A 13,010-nucleotide genomic window follows, 5' to 3' on the forward strand; every position below is an offset into this window, starting at 1 on the left:
GCGGGATCAGCGCGGGCCCACAGGAGCCCTGTGGCCAGGTCTGCACTAGGGGACCAGGTGGGTGCACTGGGTCAGCACCGTGGGTCTGGAGTGAAGGAAGCACAGGCCCCCCCACCCCGAGTCAGGCAGCAGGGGGTGCAGAGGTGCACGTGATGGAGGTGGCGGGCCGCAGCAGCCCGCGCGGTGCCCTGCACCCCCAGCTCAGCCCTGCTCACTGTCCTTGCTGATGTTGTAGGGCCCAGGGTGGTGGCTTCCTAGGAGGCAGGGGTCAGGGAGACTGCCTACACCTGCTGTAGACCAAACAGTGCCTAGCCAACCAGCCTCTCTCCCAGACGACCACCATGGGCTGGAGCGGCTTCTGGTTGGGGCGGGGGCAGCACAGCTGGGTCCACTGCCCAGGCACCACCTTGGGCACCCATCTTGCTGGGCCATGGCTGGCTGTCAGGGTACACCTGCCTGGCACAACCTCAGGGTTTCCAACCCAGGCAGCAGAGCCAGTAGAGAGGGGAACAGCCCAGGGTTGCCCCTGCCTTGCTGCCAAGCTTTTTGAGTGGCAAGCTCTGGGACCAAGGTATCCTGGGGGCCACACCCAACTACCTGGTGAGGGCCTGGAAAAACGGGGAGCCCCTGGCATCAGGCCAACGTCTGCCCCCAAGGGAGGCCCTCAGTGAGGGCTGGGCCAGGCCACCTGCTTCATCCAACCAGCCGAGCCCAGCCCAGGTGAGCACCCCAGCACCAGTCTGTGCACAGGGGACTGTGTGCACAGCCTCTGAGACCTCTGCAGCCTTGCCTTGGAGTCTCTGCTGCCCCTCAAGTTGGCCTGATTCTCGACCCTCTTCCACACCTTAGCCTCTGGCCTGGCCCAAGTTGAATCCACTTGTGTGCAGACCTCAGGCACAGGGGGCCTTGGAGCATGGAGTCTCCACCTTGCAGGGCAAGACGTCTGACCACAGAGCCCTGTGAGGCAGGGAAGGTCACCCCAGCCCCAGCTCCTCTTCAGGCACTGGGGCCTCCTTCCCACAGCATGGCCCCACGTGGGAGGGCCACCCCCTCCTGCCAGCCCTGTGCCCTGGAGGCTGAGGGAGCTCACTGTGCACAGCACTTTATTGACACATTCTGACCCTTGGGCGAGATCTGCAGGGTTTCCAGAGCATGGGCACCTCCCAGGGGCCAGAGCTGCGCCGGGCCTGCTCTCCCCTGGCAGGAGGAAGCCCCTCAGGCAGAGAGGCCTGGTGGGGGCCAGGAGGCAGCTTCCACCAGCCAGGCCCCCTCCTGCTGCGCCCAGGTTGGGGCGGGCTCTAGTCCAGCCGCAGGCAGTGAGGCAAAGCAGTCCAACACCCACGAGGGGGCCAGCCTGGAGGGGCTCAGGTGCCGGCTGCCGGCGCCTCACGGTTGAGCACGTAGTAGTCGTGGACGTACATCAGGACGGCCACCGGCTGCCCAATGATGAGTGACAGCCACACGGCTGCGTTGCCGTAGTTGCCGCGGAAGAAGCGGCCCACTATCCAGGCCAGCGGGATCTGGGGACATGGGACGGGAGTGAGCCTCTGTGCCCGCAGGGCGGGCTCGCGGGGCGGGGCGGGGGTCCAGGGCTGCTCACCTGCGCCATCATGCCCGTGAAGGCCCAAAGGCGGAACATGCGCAGGGGGATGCTCACCAGGTACTGAGGGGAGAGGGGCGTCAGCGAGCCCCCGCCCCACCCCCACCCCCCAGGGGCAGGGCGCGCCCTCAGTGCACTGACCTCGTGGAAGAAGGCGGAGGCCAGAAATACTGCCGTCCTGGCTGCCCACTTGCTGCTGCCCCGCCGGAGCATGGGCTTGTAGAAGTGTCTGCGGGGGAGGCGGCAGTGGGCCGGGCGCCCGAGCCAGGCGCCCCCGTCCCCACCCCAGGCGCACACCCACCTGATGCACCACTTGTGAACAGGGATGTTCCAGTTCTGCCAGAAGTAGGTGATAGACTCGGAGTTCCTGCGGGGGCGGGGTGGAGTGGGCAGGGGCTCAGGCCCCAGCCCCAGCGGGGGCCCCCACTACCCCCCGGCCCGGCAGGGCCACCCACCACCAGTCCCGGTAGAACTCGCGGTCTCCAAACTGCATGAGCTCGGCCACGGCGTTCAGGCAGGAGTGGAAGAGCCAGTAGAAGAAGATGAGCCAGATGAGGTGGTTGGGGACCTGTGGGGAGTGGGTGCCAGGTGCCAGAACAGCCCCACCCGCCCCTACGCGTCCCCACCCAGCAGGCCACTCACCGCCAGCTTCAGGAGGCGCTCCACGATGCGGGAGTAGTCCATGTCCTGTGGGCACAGGACACAGCTGGCTCCCTCAGCCCTGACCCCGGAACCCACCCTGTCAGGCCTGCCTGCTCACCTTGAAGGGCTTCATGGAGTTCTGGATGGCCGGGACCATCCACTGCAAAAAGCGCAGAGTCAGCTCCCCGACGGCCCCAGGCCCTGCCCCCACCCCCCTGCCCGGCCCCCTCCCCGCCCGGGCCGAGTACCTGCTGGATCAGCCCCACCTGGAGCTGGGTGAGGAACAGCTGGGGGAGGAAGCAAGTGGACAGTGAGCTGAGCCCCGGGTGCCGGCAGGCCTGCCCACCCTGGCCCTCGAGGCCCCGCCTCACCATCTCCAGGAGTCGCCGCAGCAGGAAGCGCTTTCGGATGCGGGGGGAGCGGGGGAAGTTGAGCTCGTAGCACAGGGTCGGGGCGAAGAGGAAGTAGTAGAGATCTGGAAGGGAGGGCGGGGCTAGCAGGCCAGGCCGCCGGGCAGCCCCCCCAGCCCCCGGCAGGATCCTCACCGCGGTAGGTCAGGTTGTCGGGGTAGCTCACGGTGCGCTGGGCAGCTCCCCCGTTGGCCTTCTTACCTGCCAAAGCTACGAGCAAGCGGCAGGGGGCGGGTCGGGGGTGAGCCGAGCCCCTGCCGGTCCCTCGGCAAGTGGCAGCCCAGTGGCCCCAGCCCGAGGCAGCCCTCACCAGCCTTGGCCTTGGCCCCAGCCCTGCGCTCTCGGCACCAGAGGTTGACGTCCCGGTAGGAGAACAGCTTGAGGAAGAGGATGGTGTAGACCATCAGGGCCAGCACGGAGCCCACTGTGGGAGAGGCAAGCTCAGGCCACGCCCCCCGCGCTGCCCGTGGCCGAGACAGCGTGGGCTGGGGCGGGGGTGGGGCCCACCTGGAGTGATGGACTCGAGGAGAAAGGCCACGGCCGCTGGGAAGCAGAGAATGGTGGCCAGGTTGACCCCGTGCAGCAGCAGCCCCGCCTGCTCCGTCAGGGCTCCCTGGGGTGGGAGCAGAGCATCAGCCAGGGACCCCCCTCCCTGGTCAGAGGACCTCCCTGAGGAAGGGCCACCAGGCCTGAGGTACAGCCCCTCCCAGGAAGGCCACGCAAGGCCCGACACCCTGAAGCACAGTGGGACCGGCTGGTGGCCCGCCCTAAGCCCAACTGGTAAGGACCTTGAGGCAGGTCAGGGGCAGGCGTGAGGGCACTGCTTACCACGGCCAGGCGCTTCTCCACCTGGAACGCAGCCACGGCAAAGATATTGGCCACTAAGGACAGAAGCAACCCAGGGCAGGTTCAGGCCCAGATCAGCCCTGTCCCACCCACCACCGGCCTGAGGCCTCCTGGGCACCCAGCTCACCAATGACCAGGCACAGAGCTGGCCAGCTGTAGGGGTCCTTCAGGAACAGAGACACCACTTGGATGGGGTCCACCAGGATGCCATACCTGCAGACGCAGGTGGGTGAGGGTCTGTGTGGGTGAGGGGTGAGGTGGCAGGGGCTGGGGCAGACTGGGGCCCACTCACTTGATGAGGTTCTCTAGAAATAACCGTGCGTTGCTTAAGATCTGCAATAGAGAGAGAGGGACATAACGCTGTCAGCCATGGCCCCAGAACACCCACCCCAGCTCCTGCCAGCACCCGCAGCTCAGGACAGTGGCCTCCATCCTGCAGGCCCAGCCCTGCAGGACCTCACGCCAAGCTCTGACTCCCCACCCACGGCCTGTGTGCCTGCGCAGGGGCACGCAGCCCCCGCCCGCCTGGAGCCAACTGCAACCCCAGGTGCCTATGCCACCGTGACAGAAGAAACCTGCTGCCCAGCGGCTGTCCTCCGTCCCACCAAGCGGGTCAGCGCCCCTGGCCACAGCGACAGCCCCAAGCCCCAGTGAAGTCCAAGCCTGCCCGGCACACTGCCACCCTCCCAGGGCTCCGCCCTGCCAACCGGGCCCATCCTCACAGGCGGGGTGTGCCCACGCACTTGGTGGGGTGGTGGGAAAGAGCAGGCCGGTTCTGAGGGGCTGGGGAAACTGGGCCTGGGTCTCCACCCCTACTCACGCCCCCGCCTGCCTCGGCCGCTCCTGCAGCAGCAGCAAAGGACAGATCCCCCAACACAACGAGCTCTTGCCAGTGGCCTGGGGCCAGATGCCTGGCTGGCCTCTGCAAGGGCAGGGGCCACCACCTCCCCCGCCCCAGGCTCAGGCCCCACGGGGGTTGCAGAAGGCTCTGTGGAAAAGTGATGCTTCTCCAGGTGACAGGGGTGGAGTCCCCTACCCAGAAGGCTTCCTGAGGAGGTGACAGGCTCAGAGATGCAGGGGCCACCTGCCACACCATCGCCCAGCTAAACACCTAACCAGCCAGCTTACCAGGACACACGTGGTCCTGCAATGTCTGCCCACTGGCAGTTGCCTGTCCTGAGAGCCCACCACAGGCAAGAATTGGAGCTGCTAAGAGGCCCACCCACCTGGAAGCCCAGGCTGCCGAGAGGACGCAGCAGGCGGCCCCAGCTCCTGGGGGAGGGGGGAGCTTTGTGGGTGCACCAGAGGGCCAGGAGGCCGGGGGCTGCAGGAGAACAGACAGGCTGCTGAGGGCCTGCCCTGCACGACCACCTCGCCACAGTCCTGGACCAGCCACGGCCTCCAGAGACCAGGACGCGTGGACTACTGGGTCTGGACTGGCGCACAGCCCCCACTGCTCCCCAGGGGACCGCCCAGGACCACAAACAGAAGCGTGGGGGCCCCTGGTACACAGGCAGCCTCCGGAGCCACACCCAGGGCAGGCAGACACGTCAGCTGGAGGGGCGAAGGCCTCGCGCCACATCAGCCCTGAGCGGTGGGGCTGGGCCCAGTCGGGCCTCACCCTGCCCCACCCTGAAGGCTGCCCCTGGGGTCCCTGCACTCCAGCTGCTGCTGGGCAGGCCTGCTGGGGCCCCACAGCAGTGGCCTCGGCCAGGTCAGAGCGAGGCGGACACAGGACTCCAGTCCTGCTCCCTCCAAGGCGGAGGGAGGGGCCAGAGTCCCACAGAGTGTGGCCTGGAGCTGTGGGCTGGGCTGAGAAGCGTGTCCTCACCCTGCTCCCCCGGGTTCACCCAGGCATGCCGCACCCATGAGGGCAATTTGGAACAGAAGAGGAAGTTCAACGTGGACCCCCAAGACCACTCACCTGTGCTGCCAGGGAGGGCCTGGGCCCACGGAGCAGCCATCCTCCACCCAGGGCCACCAGACCATCCCTGCCTACTCTCTCTCGCCCCCTGGGGAGACTCCAGTGCCCCCTGGGGCGCAGACCCCAGCTCAGAGGCTCCCAGGCTGCCCTCTGCACGCGTCTCCTGGGATTCAGCAGGGACGGCGTGAGCATGCTCCCGGTGGGGTCCCGGGGTACGGCTGCTCCAGGGACCCCCACCGCCAGCCCAGAGCTCCATTCACCCCAGCTACACGAGCACAGACACCCACCCCGGGAGCAGAACCCATGGCTCCCCAGCTGTTGGGACCCCTGCTCCAAGATGCCACTCTACGTACCAGCATCACCACACACCAATTCAGGATGCCGCGGTAGTTGCTGAAGCCACTGTCAGAACTGAACAGGGAATCCTGCAGGCGGTGACACCTGGAGAGTGGAGACGGACACTCGGGGCAGAGCATCTGGCAGCAAGGCCACCCCACCGCCCACACATCCCGCTCCGCGGGCAGGGCCACCGGGGGCCTGCCGCTCCCACTGAGGGACGGGGCGTGGGGAGCGCCACAGGAGCTGGCCATGCAAGACGGAAGTGGGAAGGGGGCGGCCCCCCACAGCAGCTGGTCCCTCCCAGCACCCCGGGAGCCCAGGGGCCGCCATTCAAACCACCCATGCCCCCCATTTGGCCCTTCCGGAGGGGAGGACCCAGCCTTCACGTGGCTTCTCAAGGTGAGCGCCACGTGAGCCCCCCAGGGGCTCAGCACCTGGAGTCCACTGCAGAAGCCAGCAGGGGACCTTCAGAGCCCACCTCTGAGAGCCCTGCGCCCAGTGCTGGGCCTGGTGGAGATGGAAGCCAACCCTCAGCTGGAGGCAGAGGTGGAGGGGCGCAGCTCAGCCCAGGCCCAGCCCCGCTGGCGGGTTCTAAGCAGCAGCCCCACCTCCCACCAACCACCCTGCCACCAGGAGGCCATCCAGGGCATTGAGCAAGGCCTCCAGTTTTGTAAGGGGAGAGGCCAGGGCTTCCCTTTCCCTCCTGTGGACACATGTCCCCAGCAATAGGACACAGGAGAACAGCCAGCCTCCGGGGGCGGCTGGGGTCAGCACTCAGATGGCTGCACCCAGGAGACGGATGGCTGGGGAGGACAAGGTGCCAGCATCCTCAGCCAGGCAGCGCTGACAGTCTGGCCCTGCCTCCCTGCCACACCGGGCCCCCCCACCCCAGGCCCTGGCCCGGCCCAGCCTGCCCACGCACCTCCTCCAGGTCCATCCTGGGCTGCACACACAGTGGGGCTCTGAGCCCCCAGGCCCTCTTCTTCGTGACTCTGCGCCTGCCTTTTGGCAAGGCGAGCAGGGCTCCCAGGCCCAACTATCCCAAGAGGACAGTCTGTGGGGGTATCCGCTTGATGGACCTGCCCAGAACCCCCCATATCCAGCCCACTCACTGTCACTGGAACCGTCCCAAAGCCACCTCATGCTACAACCTGCCAATCACCATCTGCATGTCCATGTCTGCACCACATACCCAGGGGACGTTTTCATAACAGTGTGACCCCTGCCACCTTGGGGGCCACCAAGAAGACCACACTGACCGGATGTGCAGCAGTCTCTAAGATGAAAGTGGGGGAGGGGGGAGGGGAGCATTTCCCAATCCTGACAACAAATAATGTTATTAAAGCTTTTCCAGATCCCTGCTGTCAAATTCCTGAGGCCTGCCCCCAGCCACCACACAGACCCCTCAGGTCCCTCTACCAGCCTTCCGACCGTCCCACCCGGGCAGCGCCCTGCCCCCAGAGGTCAGAGGCCCCAAGCAGGAAGGAAGCCCACTGCCCACCAATCCCCACAGAGGTCCAGCCCCATGGCACAGTTCACTGCAGTGGATCAAAGGGCAGCAGGCATGGCCAGTGTGGAGGTGGGGCCTCACCCAGAGCTTCTCTGTCACCCTCTCCCTGACTGAGGCGCTGGGTGCGCCTCTGTGCCCCCCAGCGGCCCCCACCTGCTCCCCAGTCCCCCCCAGCCAGCAGGGCCATTCTAACTCATTACAGTTGGCACCTCATTCAACCTGCACATCAGTACTCGGAGGCGGGCACATGGGGAAACTGAGGCTCACCGAGCTTCCCAACTTGCCCAGAGGCACAGACCCAAGTGGGGATCCCACGTGCAGGGCTATACGGTCCAGCTCCAGGGCCGGACAGAACAAGGAGGAACAGGGTGCCAGCTCGCCTCCTGGCTGCCACTTCCTCAGCACTTCCTGCACCCAGCCTAGAGGCTCTGGACTAGAAAGCTGTGCCTGGAGGACCCATGAACCAATGGCTGAAGGACGCACCAGGCGTCCGGGCACAGGGGAGTGTGGAGGACCTGGAAGGGACGCGCTCAGAGGCGAGGCAACAGCAGCGGCCCTCCTTCCGGCACATAGCTGCACCTTGCTGCCGGAAGAAGTGAGCTCACACCCGGCGCCTGACCCCGCCTGCCCAGACCTAGGTGAGCAGGAAATGTCCGGAAGGGCCTGAGGAGGAAGAGGAACAGGCAGGGAGGCAGAGGTGGGAGGAGGATGACTGGGAGGCAGGGAGGCAGAGGCTATACCACGAGTAGCCAGACCAATGCCCAGCCCTGCCCCAGGAGGCCCCCAGCCCTGTGGCATGTGGCCTGGGGACAGGCACACACAGCTGCGTGTCCTGGAGATCAGGAGAGTCTCCGGTGGCCCATCCCTGCCACCAACTGCTCCTCTTCCCGAGGGTCCAGACCTTGAGGGTGGGCCATCAACAGGACAGGAGTGGCTTCTGGCCATCTGGCCTGTGTAGAGCAGGCAAGTGACTGCCCATCCAGGGTGACAGCTTGGCCCAAAGCTGGTACCCGCCCCCACCTCATACAAAGTGACCCCAAATCCAGTTCCCCAGGAGTGGGCAGAGGGGCCTGTGGGTCTCCTGGCCTTTGCAGCCGCCCCCTCAGGACCATCTGGGGCCTGTAGGAAGCCAGCGCCCCTCACAGAGCCACCCTCCCCATGGTGTCATCCTGAACTCTGCGCCCGACCTTTGCTCTCACTCTTCAGGGCTGCGGCTATCTTATCTCTCAGGTGAACTGTGTGCCCCCCAAGGGCAGGGACAGTGCCTGCACCCCAGCTGCCCTTGTCCCTCCCCTCCCCACAGCACCCAGTGAAGAAGATAGCAAATCCTTGCTGACTGACCTGTTGCCCACTTCCTCCTTGATAACCTCTAGCTCTGGAGCTGATCCCAAAACCAGAGCCCCTGAGAGCCCTTGACCAGGATGAAGGTCAGGGCTTGGGGGAGGGGCATGGAGGATGGCAAAGGGGGCGCCTGGAGGCAGCCAGCAGGACTTAGCCGATGCCCACGTGGGTCAGATCCTCCCTTTCAGCCGCAGCTTACTCCCCCAACTCCTTCCCATCAGTCCTTCAGCTAAGCAGGGTGCCCACCTGTGGGTGTGCGCACTTCCAACTCCTCCCCTGTACCCCAACCAGGGGTGAGGGTCCCATTACAGGACCCACTTTGACCCTAGAGCAGCCATTTGTGCTGGTAATAAGCAGGACCCCAGGCCAGTCAATCGCCGGGTGACGGATGAGGGACCTTTGTGAAGACCATTCTCGGGGAGGGTCTGCGAGGGATGAGAAATCCCTTCGCACTGCCCCTGCCCCTGTTCTCCGCCGGTCCACCCTCCTCCTCCGGGAGCTTTATCAACCCACAAGGCACCCCTCATAGCCCTCAGGAAGGACCCCCGTATCTCCTTCCAGGTAGAGGACACTGTGCGTGGTGGGCTCACCCTGGGAAAGCTTCAGAACCCACCTAAGGAAGGCAGAGGGAGGGCGTCTAGAAGTTGAGCCGCTGCCCTCCCCTCGGCCCCCGTACCTGGGTGTTCCGGGCAGGAGACCCTCCGCCCCCAACCTCCCGCTAAGTTTCCCCGTGGAGGCCCGAGGGGCACAGCTGTGCACCAAGGTCCAGGCGCCAGACTCTCGGACTCGAGCTCGAGCTGCCGCCGACAGGCCTGGGCCACCAGGTTGGGTCGCAGGGGCCCCGTATCAGGGGTCAAAGGTTAGGGGTCACGCGCACCGCTACCTCAGGTCCCAGTGGCCGCTGCCCACGTCTACGTCTCCGTCCTTGTCTGTGTCCCGGACCGGCGCGTCCCCTCCGGCGCCCGCATCCCGCACCTCCTCTTCCACTGCCGCGGGCCCACTGCCGCCCTGGATCGAAGGCCGCGACCCCGTCCTCCGGCGCCGGGAGCCGCCAGCGCCGCCGCGGTCGCCCATGGCCTCAGCCCGCACCCCGCCGCGGCCAAGTCGTAGCCCGCCGGGCTGGCAGCACCCGAGGCCTGTGGCCCCGCCTCCGGACCCTTGGCTAACTGCCGCCACCGCCTCTACTACGCCACTGCCGTGGTCCGCGCCGCCAATCAGCGCGTGCAAATCCGTGCCCGCCGACTCCTCCCGGAGTCCTGAGAGGCGTAGCTCCCGGAGCCGCTAACTGGCCCAGGGCCGCGGCGCGCATACCTTTGTAGTCCGCTGACGCGCGGTGCACCCTGGGAGTTGTGGTCGCCGCGGGCGCGCGAGACACCCTGGGAGTTGTAGTCTCCTGGCAAATGCAATCCCGGACTGAAGAGGAACACGCGGGGCTTCCTGGCAGCTGCAAGCAAGCCTCTCCTGACCGCTGCCTGCCCCTTGTCCCGCTCTATAAACACAGGATTTCGTCATTTCTCAGCAGGCGCAGAGTGTGGGGTTGTAGTTATTTACGAAATGCCTAGTGCGTTAACGTCAGGCTGACACCCAACGCGTCTACCGAACGTGCATCCCGCGGCACGGTCGTGCTCTGTGAACCCACTAATTACCACCGTAGGCACCCACTTTTCCTCCGCTTAGGCTGTTCAAACACGCGCCAGGTCAGAGGATGGAGGGGGAGAAAGGCCGCAGTCCTCGCATCCCGGGACTTGTGCCATGCCCACCTATTCCCAGGGTGGCCACCTCTCCCCTGCCCAGGCCCCCACAGTAGACAAGCCAGCCCGCCTCTCCACCCGCCCCGCTTCTGCCTTCATCTGCAGACTTGCAGAACTTCCCGCCTTTCCCACTTGGGCCAGTTTTGCCAGGGCGTTAGGATCCTGGGGTGTTGATTCGCAGGGATCCAGAGGTTTCTGTTTCATTGCACAGTCGGCAGTCATCCAGTCGTTGAATGAAGCAACCAATACACCAAAACAACTGCACAGTGAGGCCCGTGCGCGGGCAAGGCCGATCTTACTTGGTTTCACAAACATTTGGCAAAGAGCATGGAGTGTGAGCATCCTGGATCTCCAGATGCGAGGGTTCACCGGGAGTTTAGGCCTGGTTTACACAAGAAACACCCCTAGCCACAGAACCCACTCCGTTCACTCCCATGGGGTAAGCAAAGCTGGGAAGACCGCCTCTCTGAAAGCAAATAAACCAAGAGGCTCAGCCTGAGATCAAGCCTCCTTCCTGCTGGACTCGCTCCTGACCCCCTCACCTCAACCAACAGGCACCTGGGACCCTGGTAACATGTTCTCCCACTGGACCATTTGCGGCTGAGGCCAGCCTGACATCCTTACCTGGCAGGCTGGAGCTACCTGGCCCGTGTCTTGGAGTAGAGTGTGGAAGGGCTCGCGCGACCTCATCAGGCTGGAGAACCCCTCTTGCCTCCTCACAGGCCCGACCTCGGTGGATCAGGAGTATCCCCTTAGCCAGTGTCCAAGCACCTTCGTCTATTCATAGGCAGAGTTGGGCCACTCAGTGCTAGGACTCAGTATAGCTCCCAAGGGAGGATGGAAGGAGGAGAGAGTCCTCTCAGGAAAGCGCAACAGGGCTGAGTCCCGGGAGCTCTGCCTTTCCCTCCCTATCCCTCTCCCAGGCAGCTGGTGGGAAGCCCCCTAACCCGCGCGCACGCGTCCCTGGGAGCCTTCGGGACTTGCCATCCTTCAGTACCGAGCCGTGACTAGAGGGCCGGCCTGGCTGGCGCGCTGATTGGCAGAGGAGAAGATTGACGGCTCAGGCTGCCTGTTGGCCTGGAGAGGCTGAGCACAGTAGCCACTGACGAGTGAAGGTACGTGTTGGGGGCGGCTCCCTGTGTCCGCGTCCAGGCTCCTTTGCCTTCGGCTAACATGAAGCAGCTGGAGTGAGGAGACCAGGGTGGGCCGAGGGTCATCAAAGAGAACCGATCTGACCCGGGACGTGAGGGAACCAAGGGTTCCACCGCTGGAGTTGAGAGATCAGGGCCTCAAGCCAATGGGAAGGCACGGACTGTGAAGGCACCAATCAGGAAGGGCCTCTGTACCAAGGCGGGGCGGGGCCTGTTTGAGGAAGACGCAGCCCATGGTTGATACAGGGCGGGGCCTCCGGGGAGGGCGGGGCCTACAGCCCTGGCACCTCTGGATCCTGATTGAGGTGCTGCCAGGGTCACAGCGAAGAGGCACGAGGGAAAAGGTCAAGGTAGGTGGGGTCTTTGGGGGACAAATATGTGCGTAAGGCGTTGTTGAAAGAAAGCTCAATGAGGAATCTCCCCCTGGTGGAAGCAACATCTGTATTGGGACGAGGAATCTGCAGGCTGGCGGAATGAAGGGCTGGAAGGGTTTGGGGATTTAGAAAGAGCCTTGGGCTGACTCCAGGTTGCAGGCGCCTTGGGCCCGTAAGAGAAGACCCTGGACACAGTGGTCAGCAGCCTGCACCACAACACCCATCCTCTGGATTGCAAAGTCCTGTCCGTGGACACCTGTGGAGACAAGGCTAGGCCTGTCCCAGTCACTGGGGAGGCAGCCTCTACCCGTCGTCCACCCCAGCCGCCCATCAGAGTCCTGGAACAGTCAATCCAGGCCCCAAAGCTGAGGAGCCTTGGGGAGGACTGGGCCTCTAGGAGCCTCTCTTCCTGCCAGTGGGACCCACTCAGGTATTCAGGTTCAGACGTGTGGGGTATTGGGGCAGAAAGTGAAAGTGTTAGTTGCTCAGTCGTGTCCGACTCTTTGCGACTCCATGGACTGTAGCCCGCCAGGCTCCTCGGTCCGTGGGATTCTCAGGCAAGAACACTGGAGTGGGTTGCCATCCCTTCTCCAGGGGATCTTCCCATCCCAGGGACTGAACCCAGGTTTCCCACATTGCAGGCAGATTCTTTAGGGTCTGAGCCACCAGGGAAGCCCAACTGGAGCAGGGCTTAAGTCAAAGGCAGCCCTTGGCAAGCTGCTTCTCTCCCTGAGGCTCAGACTCTTCATATGCAGATTGGGCAATGATGCCTACCTAAGCTCTACCAATACTGGGGGCTTTCATCCTGAGGTTATGAAGGCTGACAGTGCTCCCCAGAAGGGGGTGCCCACCTCAGGTGATCCCACCCTGAGCAGCAGGTCTACTGCAGGTCAGACTTTCCTGCTGTCCACACCAGTGGAGTCTGGTGGGCCTGTCCCCTGCCAGGGTGCAGACAGCTGTGCGGGCCCTGGGCTGATCCAGTTTGACCACATGTCTGCAAAGATTTGGAGCCTCTTAGCTCATGCCTACCTACCTGGTTACCAAGGGCATTTGCTGGGGCAGGAATCTATGTTCCTTGGTTGTCTGAGCCCAGCACAGCCCTGCCATTCATCTTCTCAATTT

General features: G+C 64.5%; 1 protein-coding gene and 1 long non-coding RNA gene across 12 annotated transcripts; both read right to left on the bottom strand.

The window, feature by feature from the left end:
• Positions 1–1,086: 1,086 nt before the first annotated feature.
• On the bottom strand, positions 1,087–9,908 carry DGAT1 (diacylglycerol O-acyltransferase 1). 11 transcript variants are annotated; one of them, XM_006064623.3, is made up of 17 exons: positions 9,496–9,908; positions 5,776–5,863; positions 3,791–3,831; positions 3,626–3,711; positions 3,481–3,533; positions 3,160–3,265; positions 2,963–3,076; positions 2,854–2,862; positions 2,614–2,717; positions 2,491–2,529; positions 2,361–2,402; positions 2,243–2,287; positions 2,056–2,168; positions 1,902–1,967; positions 1,742–1,829; positions 1,601–1,663; positions 1,087–1,520 (listed from the first exon to the last, which is right to left on the bottom strand). In XM_006064623.3, exons 1-17 carry the CDS (start codon positions 9,684–9,686, stop codon positions 1,365–1,367), a joined length of 1,404 nt encoding a protein of 467 aa, XP_006064685.2. In that variant the 5' UTR covers positions 9,687–9,908; the 3' UTR covers positions 1,087–1,364.
• A 731-nt stretch (positions 9,909–10,639) lies between these two features.
• On the bottom strand, positions 10,640–12,466 carry LOC123329356. The gene is made up of 2 exons (XR_006544750.2): positions 10,988–12,466; positions 10,640–10,745 (listed from the first exon to the last, which is right to left on the bottom strand). It is a non-coding gene; the product is annotated as an uncharacterized LOC123329356 (long non-coding RNA).
• Between the last annotated feature and the right edge of the window lie 544 nt (positions 12,467–13,010).

Source organism: Bubalus bubalis, chromosome 15 (assembly GCF_019923935.1).
Source record: "Bubalus bubalis isolate 160015118507 breed Murrah chromosome 15, NDDB_SH_1, whole genome shotgun sequence".
Classification (NCBI taxonomy): domain Eukaryota; kingdom Metazoa; phylum Chordata; class Mammalia; order Artiodactyla; family Bovidae; genus Bubalus; species Bubalus bubalis.

Coding starts and splice junctions, on each gene's coding strand:
- DGAT1 (XM_025264738.2), bottom strand. CDS start 6,476: ATGTGTCCACAGGAGGGAAAGGGAAGCCCTGGCCTCTCCCCTTACAAA. Junction 5,864..6,195: donor GCTTCTGCAGTGGACTCCAG/GTGCTGAGCCCC, acceptor TCCACTCTCCAG/GTGTCACCGCCTGCAGGATT. Junction 3,266..3,480: donor TGGAGAAGCGCCTGGCCGTG/GTAAGCAGTGCC, acceptor CTCCCACCCCAG/GGAGCCCTGACGGAGCAGGC.